General features: G+C 40.1%; 2 protein-coding genes across 2 annotated transcripts; both read right to left on the reverse strand.

The window, feature by feature from the left end:
- Positions 1–216: 216 nt before the first annotated feature.
- LOC140371797 (ladderlectin-like) lies at positions 217–2235 on the reverse strand. The gene is made up of 11 exons (XM_072459006.1): positions 2099–2235; positions 1937–2024; positions 1819–1851; positions 1666–1686; positions 1542–1574; positions 1358–1402; positions 1173–1199; positions 992–1107; positions 799–918; positions 607–721; positions 217–525 (listed from the first exon to the last, which is right to left on the reverse strand). Exons 2-11 carry the CDS (start codon positions 1983–1985, stop codon positions 461–463), a joined length of 624 nt encoding a protein of 207 aa, XP_072315107.1. The 5' UTR covers positions 1986–2024; positions 2099–2235; the 3' UTR covers positions 217–460.
- A 13092-nt stretch (positions 2236–15327) lies between these two features.
- LOC140371806 (ladderlectin-like) lies at positions 15328–17354 on the reverse strand. The gene is made up of 11 exons (XM_072459017.1): positions 17214–17354; positions 17052–17139; positions 16934–16966; positions 16781–16801; positions 16657–16689; positions 16473–16517; positions 16288–16314; positions 16107–16222; positions 15914–16033; positions 15722–15836; positions 15328–15640 (listed from the first exon to the last, which is right to left on the reverse strand). The coding sequence occupies exons 2-11, from the start codon at positions 17098–17100 to the stop codon at positions 15576–15578; spliced, it is 624 nt and encodes a 207-aa protein (XP_072315118.1). The 5' UTR covers positions 17101–17139; positions 17214–17354; the 3' UTR covers positions 15328–15575.
- Between the last annotated feature and the right edge of the window lie 2175 nt (positions 17355–19529).

Raw genomic sequence — 19529 nt, forward strand, 5'->3', positions numbered from 1 at the left:
ACTGCTCATTTTAGGACAAGTTGTCTATTTATAATTCCCAAGCTTAACATGGAAAATCATGTACGTAGCATTTTTGTACGTTTGCTTTATAAATGAGACCCCTGACCTGTATCTTGGTCTGGTAGCATCATTACCATGTTGTGGAAAGTTCTAGTCAAGGCAATAACATCTCCTTTATCTAAAGGACTATTCCAGACAAACACAGACTCATGTTTGATGCTTGAGCGTTTTAATCACATTTGACAGAAAAGAACAGAGAAGTTAAAGCATCTTTCAAATCCACTCATTCTGCTCTTTATGAAGCACAAGGCTCTCAGAGCAGACCACCTCCAACATCAGACTCTTCTCTTCACTCCTTCATTATGTTGCAGCAGGAAAAAGGAAAACTGTTGATTCAGATTTGCGTTGATTTTAGAGCATAAATCAGGGTTTATGCTTGTGGCAGCTCAGGAGTTCAGAGCTACTTTTTCTCACAGATGTACCCGAGGGAAGATTTGCAGTTCAAATCATTCCAGCACTTGGCACCTGAGGGTAACAAGACATATGTTAACCACATGAACACAATTATACAGTCATAGTTCATCTCAGACAGGCTGGTGTATTTACTGCTCCAGTTGATGCAAGTGCAGCTCTCGTCTTGTCTTTTGTAGTTGTTGGGTTCTCCACTACACCAGTTGCCATAGACATAACGTTCTCCGTTGATCCAGAGCCAATAATTATCCTAAAAACATAAAACGAACAAATATTTTTGAATAATTTGTTGAGTTTGACTCCAGCAGAATGGGTAAAGTGACTAACATATTGTGCATCAGAGAGTCCAATCCAAGCTGCTGTTCCAGAAGCAAGAGCTTTCAGAAAGTTGCTGGTTCCACTGTTGTGAGCAACTGCAAGAGTTCCACCCTGGGCCTCACAAGATCTCTGAATAAAAGAGAGTACATTATATTAATCCTATCCACCAGTCATTTATTATGATGTGTGTCAGTCGAGTCACCTGTGCAAGAGCCCAGTGCCTTTGAGTTGTAAAATAAATGTAAGAACGGCTTCCGTGGCGATACCAGGTCGAAGGCCTATAGGTGGATCCGGTTCTGGTTCCACAGGATCTTTTGGCTGAAGATCATTTAACATTAAGTTTCTCATTTATTGTTACAGACTTCATTGTTTGAAAAACTTACCCCTTTCAGCACTGTCTCCGTGTTCAGCTAGAAAAGAACATTTGTATTGAATGTAAGAGTTTGTAACTATCTTGTGTTCAAAAGTGTCCTCAGATACAATGTGCATCGTTAAGACAATCAGCAGAACACGCTCTGTAAAACCTCTTCAATAAACAATGTCGTTTGTCTCTAACATTATAACTCACCTTCACTCAGTTCAGTCTCATCCACAGACTCTGGGTCTGCGATATCTGTGAGGATTAAAAAATAATATGTGAATATTTTCCCTGATCGAGAGAGAGAAGTTGTTTTGTTGACGAGAAAAACAAGTTTGGGAACTTTGATTATTTCTCATTTTACAGTATCAAGATGAAGGTCCAGTCTGCTTACCTTGCATGTCTGGATCTTCAACATTCAGAACTTCTACAAGGATCGTCACATACAAGTACAAGTTATATTTACTGACTCGTGAAATAAATACAAATAGAAAAGTCTCATTTTTGATGGTACTCACCTCCATTTATCAGCCCACTCTCTTGTGAGGCACAAGAACAGTACAAACAATGTAATTATTAATACTCAAACACACAAGCACAAAGTTATATTGTATTGTTGAATTCAATCTGAAAAGTCCCTATTGATGCCACATGATTTTGTTGATTCTCACCTTCATTATTCAGTTGATTCTCAGATGAATCGGCTGATGGAGGCCACAAGAACAACAGAAATAATGTAAGTACAGAATATACAGAATACTTGAACATTTCCTTCATACTTAAACTCACTTGTGGCCAAAGCCGCACCAAAGAGCAGACACAAAACCAGCAGCTTCATGACGGTGATGCAGGCGTCCAAAGATGAATCCCTGGTTTACTGTAGATTATAAACTCATATTTAGTATAAGAGATCTGTGTTGAAGAGCTGTGGAGTCACAAGAAGAGACTAACCTGTTTCAGTCGAGGTTTGGCTCCTTCAGTCTGAGGTACTGACTTGGACCAAACTCTCCTCTTATATACTCTAAGTGCAACCGTCTCCAAAACTGATCCGTGTACAAGTGTCAACTCAACTGTTTGACTTCAGAAACACCCAGATTCACTTACATTTACTCAGGTCACAGCTGATTTCACAGCTGTGACTGATATCTGTTTGCTATCAAACTGTCAAATAAAGGCACTTTTCTGAACTGTAGCAGTCCACAGTCGCTTGGCAATAGTGGCCCTGGGCGTCCAAGAGACAAGCTGCAGATTATGTCTTTTCTGTTTTATAAACTAATATATAACGATCAAGATTTAGCATTTGCTCCTTCTCAACTCTCTAACTGTAATATTGAACTTAATAATAAAAAGCACGTCCCTTGACTTCCTATTGAACACTGCAGACCTGATTCTGTGTTGTTGCCGTGTCACACAGGGGTTCCTCAGGGATGTGTCGCTGCATCAAACCTCTTCAACACACGGCTGTAGATTACTGTATTTAGATCACATTAGATCACAAAACCAGTGTCAGAATTGTCTTTCACATTTACTCTGATGATGCTTTTTCCACATCAAATCAATACTTTGAGCTCAGCTCAACACAAGAACATGACTTGATTTGACTTTTCGCACTCACCCCAGATCATCTTTACTTCATTATTCATCATTTGTGTTCTCGTGCTCCTGTACCAGTCAGAATCTGGACACGTTCCACTTTTGAAACATCCTCAGTGTCCAATGGTTCCCCAATGTCATAAAGAATGTAGTTTATGGACGGGCGGTGATGGTGCGCCCCCCTGTGGCTGTACTGGATGATCCAGATAACATCAAGACCCCTGTGAGCCCAGGACCACCCTGACTTCAGATGTTTGCCTGGCACAGTCCATGAGCCAGTCCACGAAAAGCAAGTAACTATGACTGCAAATGTATCAAATAAGTATTATCAGCCCTGTCCCTGGATTCCAACAGTATGACATTTGAATGTTGTGAAATTAAAATCATAATAATAATTGTATTTAAGAGGCCTGTATGATTTCTATTGACAAGATGAATGTGAGATGTTGATATTGCACATGACGTTACAGTCAAAAAGTAAACTTGAGTCTAGTTTCCTGATACATGACCCAAGATCGACCAACAAAGTCAGTTTGAACGTAAGAGTGTTTAAACTGTGTGTTTACTGACATTAATTACTTCCCTATTTACTCAGTTCAATTTGTTTCAGTAGTGTCTCCTGATAAATGACAGATATTGAAGAAATGTTGAATGCTTTAACATCATAGTTTAATTATTATCAAGAGTTATGGCTATGAACTAAGAATTTGGGTCATGAATCAATAAGTGGAGTCACAGACCCCCAACTCCAGATCTTTTCAGAACTCTGAATAGTATATTTTGTGTGGATTATCATCACGTCACAGACCATGATGTTTAATGATGATCAGGAGGTGGACAGCATGTTGAGGACAATTACACACAGGTTTAACTTCAGTTGAAAATACAAAGGTTTGATGACTTCCACGATGTTCTCCTCATCTGAAAAATTATGAATTGCATCTTTTAATGTTAATGGAATACTGGGTCCAATCAGACGGTCAAAGATATTGACAAAGATGAGAAAAGAGAACATGTATATTATATACCCACAATAAACCCATTTGAATGACTTGAACTTACAAAACATTAGATACAACAGACTTTACTATTCCTCATACAGGGGCAAACATAAGGGCAGTGGCCATATTGATCTCAAGCAGAAAGGCCTTTGAATAGAGTTTTGTCAAAAGAACTATTAATGGAAGTGTGTTTACTTCAATAAGTGTATATTCTCCACCAGGAGGCGACCTCACTTTCTGTACTGAAGTTGTGGATTTGATTGCAAACCACTCTGAGGGAACCCTTGTCCGTGGTGGCGACTGGAACTTACATGTTCAGCCGACATTGGATGACTCAAGCTCACAAAGTACTGGTAAATCTAAAAATAATAAATATGTAGCGTCCAGTCGAATTGAGAAGGCCAGAACTGATGGTTAAATGTCTTTTAATGAGCCTTTCCGTGTCATTCAACCAACGTAAGAGCTAGACAGAATAAAATAAAAAGACAATTACATTTTGGACGTAAATCCCCGTATTTCTAACTCATTACATTGGTACTATATTTTCACAACATATACATCCATAAAACATTTCAAATATCTCATAAATACAATCGTTTTCCACTACAGACCTTGTTCCCCTGTCGACTGTAGCTAGATCTTGAGTTTATCCGTGTTTTGTCCGTGTTTTGTCCGTTTTCCGTTGTTCAATTTACTTTTCGTCTTTTCCAGTGTGTCAAGTAGACTTCCGTTTTACCATCACTTCCGGTTACACAGGAAGTTACCAAAATAAAGCAAAACCTTACCATAAAACATAAATGTGTCAAATTGACCTTTACACTCCCATCAAATTATTTTCTGTTAATGAACATGAAATAAAACACAAATAATTTCTTAAAGTTACTTAACCGTAAAACAACTATATGAACATGTAATAATTACAACATCTCAGTGCATTTGAGCTTTTATAACATTTACTTTCCACAACCTTCTAATAGCAGAACTAACTTATGAACTGGGCATTCCACTATAGACATTTTATGCAAACGTTCACCCTTTTTGTTAAGATTTCTGTCTGCAAAGGCTATTTTAACCTTTCTCACAAGTCCATCTGTATCTGTTACAGTATCCAAAACTCTTCCAAGTCTCCATTGTGATCGTGGTTGAGTTTCATCTTTGTCCATCACTATGTCACCTGTTTGAATATTTCGTTTAGGAGTGTGCCATCGTTGTCGGACCATAATGTTTTGAATGAGTTTGGAAGTGATGAGTTTCGTAGCCTTCCTCCCACCTTGAGCATGTCGTCTTTATCCAAGAAAAGATCCAAGTTGTGCATTTTATTGTTTTTTGATAATGCTTTACCTTTGCCTAGTGACTTTATTTCAGTGGAATATTCTTGTCTTTGTAGGTCTTTGATGATGAATATTTCTGCATTTTGTCTTTCGGTTACAGTGCTCCTTGATTTTGATTTGTCTTTGAGCAGATATCGTTTGAGACGCGCTACTGCACTGACTGCGCGAGACCAGGATGAGAACTTGGTGAGACGGTCACTAAGACTTCTGTGTTCTGTAGTTTGTGTATTTAGTGACTGGACTTTTCTCACCTCTGGGTCTCCTATTGGGAGTTCAATTGTCTCTTTTGAAGGAAAATGTATCTCCTTTTCCCACAAGAACTGAAGCCCTGTAAGCCAATTGGATGACAGTAGTTCATTTACTGTTGTTCCTCTTGATGCCATGTCAGCAGGGTTTTCAATTGTAGGTACATAAAACCATTGTCGTGAGGTGGTATTGTTGCGGATCCTTTGCACTCTGTTAGCGACAAAGGTGTGGAAGCGTCTTGCTTCATTATTTATGTACCCCAGAGTAACCTTTGAGTCCGTCTAAAAGAACTCCTCCACGTTATCATAGAGTAGCTCCTCCTTTAGCATGTTGCTTACTGTGACTGATACTGTAGCTGCAGTCAATTCTAGCCTTGGAATTGTGGTGACCTTTGTTGGAGAGACACGTGCTTTGCCCATAATAAAGCTACAGTGGACATCTTTGTTTTTATTTATCAGTCTTAAGTAAGTGCATTGTCCATATCCTGTTGTGCTTGCATCGGAAAAGTGATGCAATTCCCTTTTTGCTACATCTCCAAATATTGCAGGAACATAACATCTGTTTATTTGCAACTTTTTCAGATTGTTCAAATCCCTTGTCCAACTCTCCCACCGTGGCTTGAGACATTCAGGTAACGGCTCGTCCCAGTCCATTCCTTGACGACACATTTCTTGGAGGATTTTTTTGCCATTGAGCACGTAAGGAGCAACAAATCCCAAGGGGTCGTATATTGCTGCGACTGTGGACAAGATTCCACGCCTGGTTGGTGGTTGGCCTTTTTCTGCGATGTTAAACGTGAAACAATCTTTTTCTATGTTCCAATAAATGCCAAGTGCTCTTTCTGTTTGTGTCTCGGTGAACGTCAAGTCCTTTGTTTTTGTGTCTACTGCATGTTCCGAAGCAGGGATGCTGTCAAGAACAACACTGTTGTTGGACACAAACTTGTGTAACCTTAGTCCACCTTTTGCACAAAGTTCACGCGCTTCTTTTGCTAGTTGTACAGCGTTCTTCACTGTCTCCACACTTGTGACTCCATCATCAACATAGAAGTCTCTGGCAATGAACTGTGAGCCTACAGGGTACTCATGGTTGTTCTCTTTGGCCATATGTTTGAGTCCATAGTTCGCACAACCAGGTGACGAAACTGCGCCAAAGAGGTGTACTGTCATCCTGTATGCTTGGGGGGGTTTACTCATGTCACCGTCTTTCCACCATAAGAACCGTAAGTAGTTGCGATCGTTTGTGTTGACTTTGAACTGGTGGAACATCTTTTCTATGTCACACATTAGAGCAACTTGATGTTGTCGAAAACGTAAAAGTACACCAGTTAAGTTGTTAATCATGTCAGGGCCGGTAAGTAAATGTTCGTTAAGACAGGTACCTTTGTGCTTAGCTGAGCAATCAAACACCACGCGCAGCCTTTCTGGTTTCTTTGGATGATATATGCCGTGGTGCGGTATGTACCATGTCTCACCTTCTGGGCCATTATCATCTGTCTCTTCTGCATCACCTCTTTTGATGATGTCATTCATGTATGTGACGTAGTCCTTTCTGTATTTTTCATCACGCATAAGTTTCCTTTTGAGCTGATTGAGTCTGCTTTCAACAAGTTTTCTGTTATCTTGCAATTGCGGCCTTTTCTTGAAGGGTAATGGCATCTTGTAATGTCCATCCTCAGTTTGTATTATGCCTTGTTCAAGTTTCTCGAGGAACGTGAGATCCTCCTGTGACACAGCTTTCTCGTTTCTTTCACCATCTTTGAAGTCCTTTTCTAAAGCACGTATTGTGTCTGCAGGAGTGGAAGGAGGGATTTCCTTGACAGTTATTCTGTGACAGACACTGTTCATTGTGCATGTTTCGTTGCAAGGCACTGAATTACCAACTATGCTCCATCCTAAATCAGTGTGAATGGCATATGGCTCATTGTCTTTGCCAAGGAGTACTTGTCTGGGTGCTAAAGCTCTGGGACAAGTGTAACCAATGAGAAGACTTACTTCACAATTGAGGAGCGGCGGGACATCATCCGCAATGGGTAACAGATGACTCCACAATTTGGCTGTTTCACATGTTGGTATGTGTTCTCTGTTTGCAGGTATGTAGTCCTTTGTGTAAGCAGTGGGGAGCCTTATCACTGTTGCTGAATTGTAACCTCTCACCAGAAGATCACACACTTTTCCGCTGCTTACAACTGCATTTTTACCCATCATTGTAGTCAGTTTGAGTTTTACTGGGCACACATCTGCTTGCAGTTCACGTGTTATATCTTGATCAATAAAAACCGTGTCACTCTGAGTGTCTAATAATGCATAGACTAGTTTTTCCTTTTGTGGGTTTGTGGCAGTTGACACCCATACTGAAACTATCATTGAGGTGCTGAGAGCGTGTTCTGCTCTAGCAACATTTAGTGACATGGCTGTTGCAGCTTCCAGTGTGTTACCTTGAATTGCGTTACCTGTACTCACGTGACCTTGTGTGCTTCTTTGCAGGCGGTAGCTGTAGTTTTCATCATGAAGACATGTTGGGTGTCTCTTAGAGCAAGTCTCACAAGTGAGGCAGCGTCTGCAGTCCTTAGCGTTGTGCCCTTGTTTTAAACAACCATAACAAAGTTTGTTGTCCTTTATATATTTCTTTCTGTTTTCTAGGGTCATTTTCAGAAAGTCTTGGCACTTAATAAGTGGATGTGTCTCTTGGCACAACATGCATGAAGAGCCACGGTGCATTTTAGATTTTGCCTGATTGTCGCCATGTTCAGTTGCGTTTGTGTTAAATACACCTGCTTTGTTCCTTTTGATTTCCTTTGTATTCCTTTTATCATCATTTGTTTCAGTGGACCGTAGCGCATGAATGGAGGTGACTGGATTACATGCAACTTCAGCCTCAAGTGAGAGGAAGGAAGCAAAATCATTATAGCTGGGAAACTCACCACCGTTCATAAGTGTCTTTGTCACATGCCTGTTCCATCTCGCATTTATCCAGTCTGGTAGTTTATATAACAATTTCTGATTTTCTTCGCAGTCGTTGAGTATTTGCAACCCCTTTACATGCGGCATAGCAAGCGTACATGCATTTACAAAGTCTGCAAAGTTCCTTAGTCCATCGGCATCTTTAGATTGTATTTTTGGCCAGTTAGACAACACTCTAAATACTCTTTGTATCACAAATGGCTGGCCATACCTTTGGTTTAGTTTCTCCCAGGCGTCTTTTTATGCTTCTTCATCATTTCTAAAGAAAGTCCCTTCAAGACATTTGCGAGCTGGGCCCGTCACATATCTTTTTAGATAATACAGTTTATCCGCTGCTGAGACTCCATTTTGTTCAATGAGTGATATAAAGGTGGATTTCCATTCAATAAACTTTATAGGCTCACCACTAAACATTGTTGGCTCTGGTGTGGGGAGTCTGTTCATTCTTATACTGTCTTGTAGGGCCTGTGCAAGCTGGCTAACACTAGGGGGAGCTGTTGGCGCAGGTATGGTATGAGGCGATACAGTTTGTTTGGGTGTGTGCTCTGGGCTCACCTGTTCACTTTTAACTGACTGCGCGTTGTCTAGTTGAGACAACTCTCTGTTATAGGCTTCCAACCTGGCACGAGCTGCCTCCACGTCCTTCTCAGCTCTCAAACGTTCCAACTCTGATGTTTGAATTGCCATTTGTTTATTATGCTCTTCTTCTAGAGCCTTTATCCTTTCCCTTTGTCTGTGCTCCTCTTGTACAATCTTATACTCCGCTTCCTTTGCTGCGAGTTCGGCCGCTGCGTCTGCTCGTCTTGATGTTAGGAGTGAAGCTGAGGAGTGTTGACTGTGGTTTGATGCTGCGGTTGAGCCATATATGGACTGGGCGTAATCGTAGTCTAACAGTCCATTCTTTCCAGAATTATTCTTACGACGTCATGTGTCACTGCTTCACATGCATCAGTTTTTCTCCTTATGTCTGATGAAGGTGCCATGGAACTTCTCATGTCATTGTACAGTTTTAACAGATCATCTCTCTTTTGTTCTAGTATGTCTGCTAGATCAGCCATTTCCTTTTCTGAAATGTCTGACTTTAGTTTTTCTCGTGTTTCACCTGCATTTTCTACTGTTTGTATAGAGTCAATAGTCTTTTTTCCTTTTTGCTTGTTTCTTCTTTCTGATAAGTTACCATTTTTTCAGTTGGTACTTTGACTCTTTCAGAACGTCGTGGTATTGCTGATGTGCTTTAGACTTCGTCTTGCAGCTCCCTCAATGTTTTCTGTTTACTTGAGATTGCATCTTTAATGTCTTGTATGTTCTCACTTTCACTTTGAAGCGAGTCCTTTAAGTCATTTATTTCTTCTTGTAAATTTGTTATCCGATCGTTACTGTCTTCTGGATTTTCAGCTTCGTAGTCCTCCATTTTGGATTTATTCTTCTTTCACCTTTTAGCTTTGTACTTCCTGACCAGCTTCTGCCATCTGCTGGACGTTGTGGGTGTTGCCTTGAAACCGTGAGCCCTCGTGGTGCAGCAAAATAGCGGCGGTCAAGCTCTTACTGTAGCGTCCAGTCGAATTGAGAAGGCCAGAACTGATGGTTAAATGTCTTTTAATGAGCCTTTCCGTGTCATTCAACCAACGTAAGAGCTAGACAGAATAAAATAAAAAGACAATTACATTTTGGACGTAAATCCCCGTATTTCTAACTCATTACATTGGTACTATATTTTCACAACATATACATCCATAAAACATTTCAAATATCTCATAAATACAATCTTTTTCCACTACAGACCTTGTTCCCCTGTCGACTGTAGCTAGATCCTTGAGTTTATCCGTGTTTTGTCCGTTTTCCGTTGTTCAATTTACTTTTCGTCTTTTCCAGTGTGTCAAGTAGACTTCCGTTTTACCATCACTTCCGGTTACACAGGAAGTTACCAAAATAAAGCAAAACCTTACCATAAAACATAAATGTGTCAAATTGACCTTTACAAAATACATGTAGTGAATTAATACATAATAAAGGCTTGATCAAAATCTGGAGGGAGATCGATCTTATTGTTGGACAATATACAAATGTTTCCAACCCCGAGAAGATCTAAACTAGAATAGACTTTATTTTCAACCAAAGTAGGTCCAAAATTACAGTACAATAGATTTAAGTGATCATGCTCCTTTTTAATATCAATGTGGATCTGGAACAGACACAAAAAACACACTATCGAGATGTAATGCTAGTCTACTCAATGACCCACAATGTGTAAAAGTGATGACAAATGACACTGAGACGTCTGTAGAGGAAAACAACAATGGTGTTTCTCCATCCATTCTCTGGGATGCATCAAAGGCAGTTTTGTGGGGCAGGGTAATTGCTGTCACCTCGGCCAAAAAGAAACAAAGGCTTAAAAACAACAAAACAAAGCACTATTCACAAGGAAACACGAACTGTTGGAGAACTGAAGTTTACAACGCACTGCAGACTGTTTTTGACTCTGTCATCCCTCTGAACTGTGTACTTGGGCCTCAAAACTTCTTCTATGGACACAGTGAATAGATACATTTGGAACATACTTTTGGCGGCAGGAACAAAGGTAATTACAAGGAAATGGACGTCACAAACCTCACCGACAAACATAGCATTTTTGTGGGTTTGCTTTATAACTGAGAGCCCTGACCTGTATCTTGGTCTGGTAGCATCATTACCAAGTTGTGTAAACTTCTAATCACAGCAATAACATCTCCTTTATCCAAACAACTATTCAATATTTTAAAAAAAGCTCTCTGAAGAAAAACTAAATATTCTCGGTCATCACAATTTTATATTTTTCTTGAATTCATCAGCTTCCAATTTAAGTCTTCTTCTTTCTATTATTAATATTATTATTATTATTATCGTTATTATTATTTTTTTACAAGATTGAGTGCAATTTTATAGTTTTCGTGATTTTATCAGCTTCTAGATTAAGGTATTTTTGTAAATTATCATTATTATTATTATTATTATTATCCACAAAGGTTGCAAAAAGATTACTCCAAATATTTGTTTGTTTTTATATTTGTAATTCTCTCTTTTGGGGGGGGGGGACATAAAAATAAGAACCAGGCAGAACCAAAGAGAACACAGAATAGATAGAAAATAAGGGTTAAAACATATTGAATCTAAAGAAAAACAAACATTTTGCCATTATCTGTCAAATTTGTCTTCTGTCTTAGTACTTTTTGTACAATATTTTAAGTGAGTTCCAAACACCTCTGCCGGGGTCAGGTCAGTTTAGTCGAAATCTAACCCAAGACTCATAGTTTAAAGTCAACAGGAAGAATCTTTGACCGGGAAACTCACAGATCGCTGAAGAGATAAAATCAGCTCAGAGGAAACCTGAAGCCGATTGTATCTCGTCTGTTTTACATTTCTGTTTGTTTAACCTTTTGGACTGAGAAAAGAAGACATTTCAGGTGAAACTATAACATTTCTAAGCAAACAAGGAAATGGACGCCTCAAAAATACATACTGCACGTTTAATGCTGTTTTTCTATTGCGTTTGCTCCCAGTCCGGCCTGAAAAGAGCGGGAAGAGCTGCAAGAAGGCGTGTTTGATACAGCATTTTAACTCCTATAGCAATATGTGTAGTATTTTAAAAGTTTAATATAAAATACTCTATAACTTGGAACCTGGCTAAGTGTTTGGTATGCTTAGCTCTGTGCCTTGGGAATCCCATTTATTCTAATTTTTTCCCGTCGAAAGTCCGGGAGAACACTAAATTATCTAAAAGAACCATTTTACCTTCATAGTGGCACATTTTGGCGTTGTTGCCAGGATTATAAAAATTAACCAGGCCCCCAGGTTCTAGTTATTGTGAATTGTATGTGTTGTACTGTTGTAAAATCACTTAATTTCACTTAAGTGGAAAAAAAAAAATCCTTCTCAAGTCATTTGAGGTAGTCCTATACCTGTTTTATTAAATTCATCCACATGTTTTACTTTGTTTTTCTTGTGTAACTAGTTTTCTTGTGTAGTTGATTGCCGGTGCTATCCTTTACAAACTAAGTCACACTATTGCAACCCTAAAGTGAATGGTGCACATTGCAATATAGTGAATATAGTAAGTGCTGGTGAAGGAGCACATTCATAAGCTTTCAGAGGCGCAGGTGATAAGGGAGAGCTCTGGCCCCTTTGCCTCTCCCATTGTTCTTGTCCGTTAGAAGGAAGGAAGCCTCAGATTCTGCATCGATTATCGACTACTTAACAATAAGACCCAAAGGGATGTGTTTCCCCTCCCCCATATTGAGGACTCCCTTGACGACCTGACCGGTGCCCGCTGGTTCTCTACAATGGACTTGACCAGCCTCTGCAAGGCCCCTGGCACCTTCCAGCGTCTAATGCAGCGCATCTTTAGGAACCAACAGTGCCAGTCCCTCCTTTTGTACCTGGAAGACATCATGGTGTTTCCATCCATCCTCGAGGAACATTTGGAGAGGCTGGCTGTCGTGCTGGGTAGGCCGCAGACGGTCTGAAGGCTAATCTGAGTAAATGCAGTTTCTCAAAGACAGAGGTGAACTTTCTCCCGTCCCTTCATATTGGAGGTCGACGCCAGCCACAGTGACTTGGGTACAGTCCTTCACAGGAGTAAGGGTAGTGGTAAGAACCATTGTTTATGCAAGTCGTGGACTCAGACCCACTAAACGGAACATGTCCAATTATAGCTCGATGAAATTGGAGTTGTTGGGTCTTAAATGGGCCATAGCGGAGAAATTCCGGGAGTACCTATTGGGGCAATGGTATGTTGTCTACAAAGACAATAATCCACTAAGCCTTCTGTGGTCCGCAAAGCTGTGTGCCGTGGAGCAGCGTTGGGCCTCTCAGCTTAACTTTGAGCTCAAATATCAGGGAAGAGCAATAAGAACGCTGATGCCCTGTCCCGGCAATCCTCATCTTTGCAGACGTTGGCACCCCTTGTCCAGGGTACTTCCTTTCATCAACCACTGCAGCAGGCACTGGGTAAACAAGGGCAGGCATCCCAGTCAGTGGTAGCAGTGTTTCGCCACTTTTCTCCAGCAAACTTGCATGCTCTCCAACGGGATGACCCTGATATCCAGGAAGTCGCAGCGTTCTGGCAGCAGAAGCGACGGCCGACCTCGGAAGAGCACCAAGGGCAATCATATGGGTCACCTGTTGGCATCTAGGCCTAATGAAATTGTCGCCATCAGTTTAACTCTGCTTGAACCCACCTCTAGAGGTGTATAGAATGTCCTGTTGATGACCGACATGTTTATCAAATATACGCTTGCCGTGCCCACCAACCATGGAGACCAACGCGCCTCCACCATGGAGCAGGTTCAGGTTTTGGAGTGGTTTACAAAGCTTGGTGTCCCGGCTCGGCCCCATTCGGACCAGGGTCGCAACTTCGAGAGTGCTTTAATTCACAGACGGGTCCATTATAAGTAACAGGGAGGGCAAGGCAACGGCTCCAGCACACACCGCAACTCCAGAGCTAATTTACTTAATTACATCTGGAAAGAGACATTTGGTTATAGCTAACCCGAACTTTAGAACACAGGAAGTGCGTAGGTCAGAGAACGAATGACAAAACAGAAGCGCTTTTTATTGGTCAACAGCCAAAGCGAATAGCCAATAGGAACAGCCTCAGGTAGCATAGTCTCCCCGCAGACCATACTGCCACACATGTAGACGAGGTGACTGATCGTGGCCCCATTCCTGAGCCATTTTTGTTGACTATTTGGCCGAGTGGGTTAAGACCTATACAGAACAGTAGAGGAGACCGAGCGTCTCCTTGGTATATTCCACATCTGACACTTGTGCAAGTGGCTTACCATTGGCTTCAAGGGTGGTACAAATGAACACAACATTTCATCTCTATTTTATAAGATCACATATTTTTAATGATCAATATCAATAACTCTTATTTGCACAGGGTTTTTTAATGTAATGTATCAGTGTATGTCTCACAAATATCTCCAGACACTTTTTGATGACATTTGAAGGTTTCATCACATTAATATGTAAAAGGCCCATTATTATTGGCCAAAATCAATAGTCTAACTAGAATGCTGCAGAAATCCACAGCAAGTATCCTACATGTTAAATGAAATAACCAACATGAGACTCATGTTTGAATGCTTTTTAATCACATTTGACAGAGAAGTTGAAGCATCTTTCAATCCACTCATTTTGCACTTCACGAAGCACAAGTTGCACTCCCCAGTCTTGTTTTACAGTCACTGAAATTCTGCCGTAATCGAACACGAGACTAACAGTTTGAGTCAAGAGCAACGCACACAGATCACGTTTACTCTGAGCTGATTCGATCTAATCTGTGTTAGCATCGCATTTCTATTTGTTTCATATTTCCAAGGACGGGAGCAGTTTCACCATTTGGAAACAAGAGCCATATTTGTGATCGCGGCTGTCATTCCAAACACGTCAACTTAAAAATAAATGCTCACTTTTTTTTTTCTTCTTCAAATTTTATCTTTCAAAATAAGACTCAAAACATAAACATAAGTCAGCAACGTGTCACAGTTTGGGGGGCGTGGTCTGACATGCAGAAAACATTTGTGGGAAACAGTTTTAAGCCGTTTCCTGGTGGATTCTGTGTATTTCACGCACAAATAATCCATGTTGAGCTATAATTGGGCTCGGTTTTGCCTCTGTAAAGTAAATTATTGGATATTTATACAGACTGGCTAGCAATGCAACACCAGTTTGTACTCCACATCCAGAAATGTGAAGGGGAAAAAACCAGCTAAATGTTCGTGTCTCTGAGCACAGATCACCTTCTGCCTCATCTCTGAAAGCGCCGTTGCACAAAGTTGAGTATTTTTGGACAAAACTGCTCATTTTAGGACAAGTTGTCTATTTATAATTCCCAAGCTTAACATGGAAAATCATGTACGTAGCATTTTTGTACGTTTGCTTTATAAATGAGACCCCTGACCTGTATCTTGGTCTGGTAGCATCATTACCATGTTGTGGAAAGTTCTAGTCAAGGCAATAACATCTCCTTTATCTAAAGGACTATTCCAGACAAACACAGACTCATGTTTGATGCTTGAGCGTTTTAATCACATTTGACAGAAAAGAACAGAGAAGTTAAAGCATCTTTCAAATCCACTCATTCTGCTCTTTATGAAGCACAAGGCTCTCAGAGCAGACCACCTCCAACATCAGACTCTTCTCTTCACTCCTTCATTATGTTGCAGCAGGAAAAAGGAAAACTGTTGATTCAGATTTGCGTTGATTATAGAGCATAAATCAGGGTTTATGCTTGTGGCAGCTCAGGAGTTCAGAGCTACTTTTTCTCACAGATGTACCCGAGGGAAGATTTGCAGTTCAAATCATTCCAGCACTTGGCACCTGAGGGTAACAAGACATATGTTAACCACATGAACACAATTATACAGTCATAGTTCATCTCAGACAGGCTGGTGTATTTACTGCTCCAGTTGATGCAAGTGCAGCTCTCGTCTTGTCTTTTGTAGTTGTTGGGTTCTCCACTACACCAGTTGCCATAGACATAACGTTCTCCGTTGATCCAGAGCCAATAATTATCCTAAAAACATAAAACGAACAAATATTTTTGAATAATTTGTTGAGTTTGACTCCAGCAGAATGGGTAAAGTGACTAACATATTGTGCATCAGAGAGTCCAATCCAAGCTGCTGTTCCAGAAGCAAGAGCACTCAAAAAGTTGCTGGTTCCACTGTTGTGAGCAACTGCAAGAGTTCCACCCTGGGCCTCACAAGATCTCTGAATAAAAGAGAGTACATTATATTAATCCTATCCACCAGTCATTTATTATGATGTGTGTCAGTCGAGTCACCTGTGCAAGAGCCCAGTGCCTTTGAGTTGTAAAATAAATGTAAGAACGGCTTCCGTGGCGATACCAGGTCGAAGGCCTATAGGTGGATCCGGTTCTGGTTCCACAGGATCTTTTTGCTGAAGATCATTTAACATTAAGTTTCTCATTTATTGTTACAGACTTCATTGTTTGAAAAACTTACCCCTTTCAGCACTGTCTCCGTGTTCAGCTAGAAAAGAACATTTGTATTGAATGTAAGAGTTTGTAACTATCTTGTGTTCAAAAGTGTCCTCAGATACAATGTGCATCGTTAAGACAATCAGCAGAACACGCTCTGTAAAACCTCTTCAATAAACAATGTCGTTTGTCTCTAACATTATAACTCACCTTCACTCAGTTCAGTCTCATCCACAGACTCTGGGTCTGCGATATCTGTGAGGATTAAAAAATAATATGTGAATATTTTCCCTGATCGAGAGAGAGAAGTTGTTTTGTTGACGAGAAAAACAAGTTTGGGAACTTTGATTATTTCTCATTTTACAGTATCAAGATGAAGGTCCAGTCTGCTTACCTTGCATGTCTGGATCTTCAACATTCAGAACTTCTACAAGGATCGTCACATACAAGTACAAGTTATATTTACTGACTCGTGAAATAAATACAAATAGAAAAGTCTCATTTTTGATGGTACTCACCTCCATTTATCAGCCCACTCTCTTGTGAGGCACAAGAACAGTACAAACAATGTAATTATTAATACTCAAACATACAAGCACAAAGTTATATTGTATTGTTGAATTCAATCTGAAAAGTCCCTATTGATGCCACATGATTTTGTTGATTCTCACCTTCATTATTCAGTTGATTCTCAGATGAATCGGCTGATGGAGGCCACAAGAACAACAGAAATAATGTAAGTACAGAATATACAGAATACTTGAACATTTCCTTCATACTTAAACTCACTTGTGGCCAAAGCCGCACCAAAGAGCAAACACAAAACCAGCAGCTTCATGACGGTGATGCAGGCGTCCAAAGATGAATCCCTGGTTTACTGTAGATTATAAACTCATATTTAGTATAAGAGATCTGTGTTGAAGAGCTGTGGAGTCACAAGAAGAGACTAACCTGTTTCAGTCGAGGTTTGGCTCCTTCAGTCTGAGGTACTGACTTGGACCAAACTCTCCTCTTATATACTCTAAGTGCAACCGTCTCCAAAACTGATCCGTGTACAAGTGTCAACTCAACTGTTTGACTTCAGAAACACCCAGATTCACTTACATTTACTCAGGTCACAGCTGATTTCACAGCTGTGACTGATATCTGTTTGCTATCAAACTGTCAAATAAAGGCACTTTTCTGAACTGTAGCAGTCCACAGTCGCTTGGCAATAGTGGCCCTGGGCGTCCAAGAGACAAGCTGCAGATTATGTCTTTTCTGTTTTATAAACTAATATATAACTATCAAGATTTAGCATTTGCTCCTTCTCAACTCTCTAACTGTAATATTGAACTTAATAATAAAAAGCACGTCCCTTGACTTCCTATTGAACACTGCAGACCTGATTCTGTGTTGTTGCCGTGTCACACAGGGGTTCCTCAGGGATGTGTCGCTGCATCAAACCTCTTCAACACACGGCTGTAGATTACTGTATTTAGATCACATTAGATCACAAAACCAGTGTCAGAATTGTCTTTCACATTTACTCTGATGATGCTTTTTCCACATCAAATCAATACTTTGAGCTCAGCTCAACACAAGAACATGACTTGATTTGACTTTTCGCACTCACCCCAGATCATCTTTACTTCATTATTCATCATTTGTGTTCTCGTGCTCCTGTACCAGTCAGAATCTGGACACGTTCCACTTTTGAAACATCCTCAGTGTCCAATGGTTCCCCAATGTCATAAAGAATGTAGTTTATGGACGGGCGGTGATGGTGCGCCCCCCTGTGGCTGTACTGGATGATCCAGATAACATCAAGACCCCTGTGAGCCCAGGACCACCCTGACTTCAGATGTTTGCCTGGCACAGTCCATGAGCCAGTCCACGAAAAGCAAGTAACTATGACTGCAAATGTATCAAATAAGTATTATCAGCCCTGTCCCTGGATTCCAACAGTATGACATTTGAATGTTGTGAAATTAAAATCATAATAATAATTGTATTTAAGAGGCCTGTATGATTTCTATTGACAAGATGAATGTGAGATGTTGATATTGCACATGACGTTACAGTCAAAAAGTAAACTTGAGTCTAGTTTCCTGATACATGACCCAAGATCGACCAACAAAGTCAGTTTGAACGTAAGAGTGTTTAAACTGTGTGTTTACTGACATTAATTACTTCCCTATTTACTCAGTTCAATTTGTTTCAGTAGTGTCTCCTGATAAATGACAGATATTGAAGAAATGTTGAATGCTTTAACATCATAGTTTAATTATTATCAAGAGTTATGGCTATGAACTAAGAATTTGGGTCATGAATCAATAAGTGGAGTCACAGACCCCCAACTCCAGATCTTTTCAGAACTCTGAATAGTATATTTTGTGTGGATTATCATCACGTCACAGACCATGATGTTTAATGATGATCAGGAGGTGGACAGCATGTTGAGGACAATTACACACAGGTTTAACTTCAGTTGAAAATACAAAGGTTTGATGACTTCCACGATGTTCTCCTCATCTGAAAAATTATGAATTGCATCTTTTAATGTTAATGGAATACTGGGTCCAATCAGACGGTCAAAGATATTGACAAAGATGAGAAAAGAGAACATGTATATTATATACCCACAATAAACCCATTTGAATGACTTGAACTTACAAAACATTAGATACAACAGACTTTACTATTCCTCATACAGGGGCAAACATAAGGGCAGTGGCCATATTGATCTCAAGCAGAAAGGCCTTTGAATAGAGTTTTGTCAAAAGAACTATTAATGGAAGTGTGTTTACTTCAATAAGTGTATATTCTCCACCAGGAGGCGACCTCACTTTCTGTACTGAAGTTGTGGATTTGATTGCAAACCACTCTGAGGGAACCCTTGTCCGTGGTGGCGACTGGAACTTACATGTTCAGCCGACATTGGATGACTCAAGCTCACAAAGTACTGGTAAATCTAAAAATAATAAATATGTAGCGTCCAGTCGAATTGAGAAGGCCAGAACTGATGGTTAAATGTCTTTTAATGAGCCTTTCCGTGTCATTCAACCAACGTAAGAGCTAGACAGAATAAAATAAAAAGACAATTACATTTTGGACGTAAATCCCCGTATTTCTAACTCATTACATTGGTACTATATTTTCACAACATATACATCCATAAAACATTTCAAATATCTCATAAATACAATCGTTTTCCACTACAGACCTTGTTCCCCTGTCGACTGTAGCTAGATCTTGAGTTTATCCGTGTTTTGTCCGTGTTTTGTC

The sequence above is a fragment of the Eucyclogobius newberryi genome, unplaced genomic scaffold (genome assembly GCF_026437365.1).
Source record: "Eucyclogobius newberryi isolate DKJ021-1_F unplaced genomic scaffold, fEucNew1.0.hap1 SCAF_22, whole genome shotgun sequence".
NCBI classification, from domain to species: domain Eukaryota; kingdom Metazoa; phylum Chordata; class Actinopteri; order Gobiiformes; family Gobiidae; genus Eucyclogobius; species Eucyclogobius newberryi.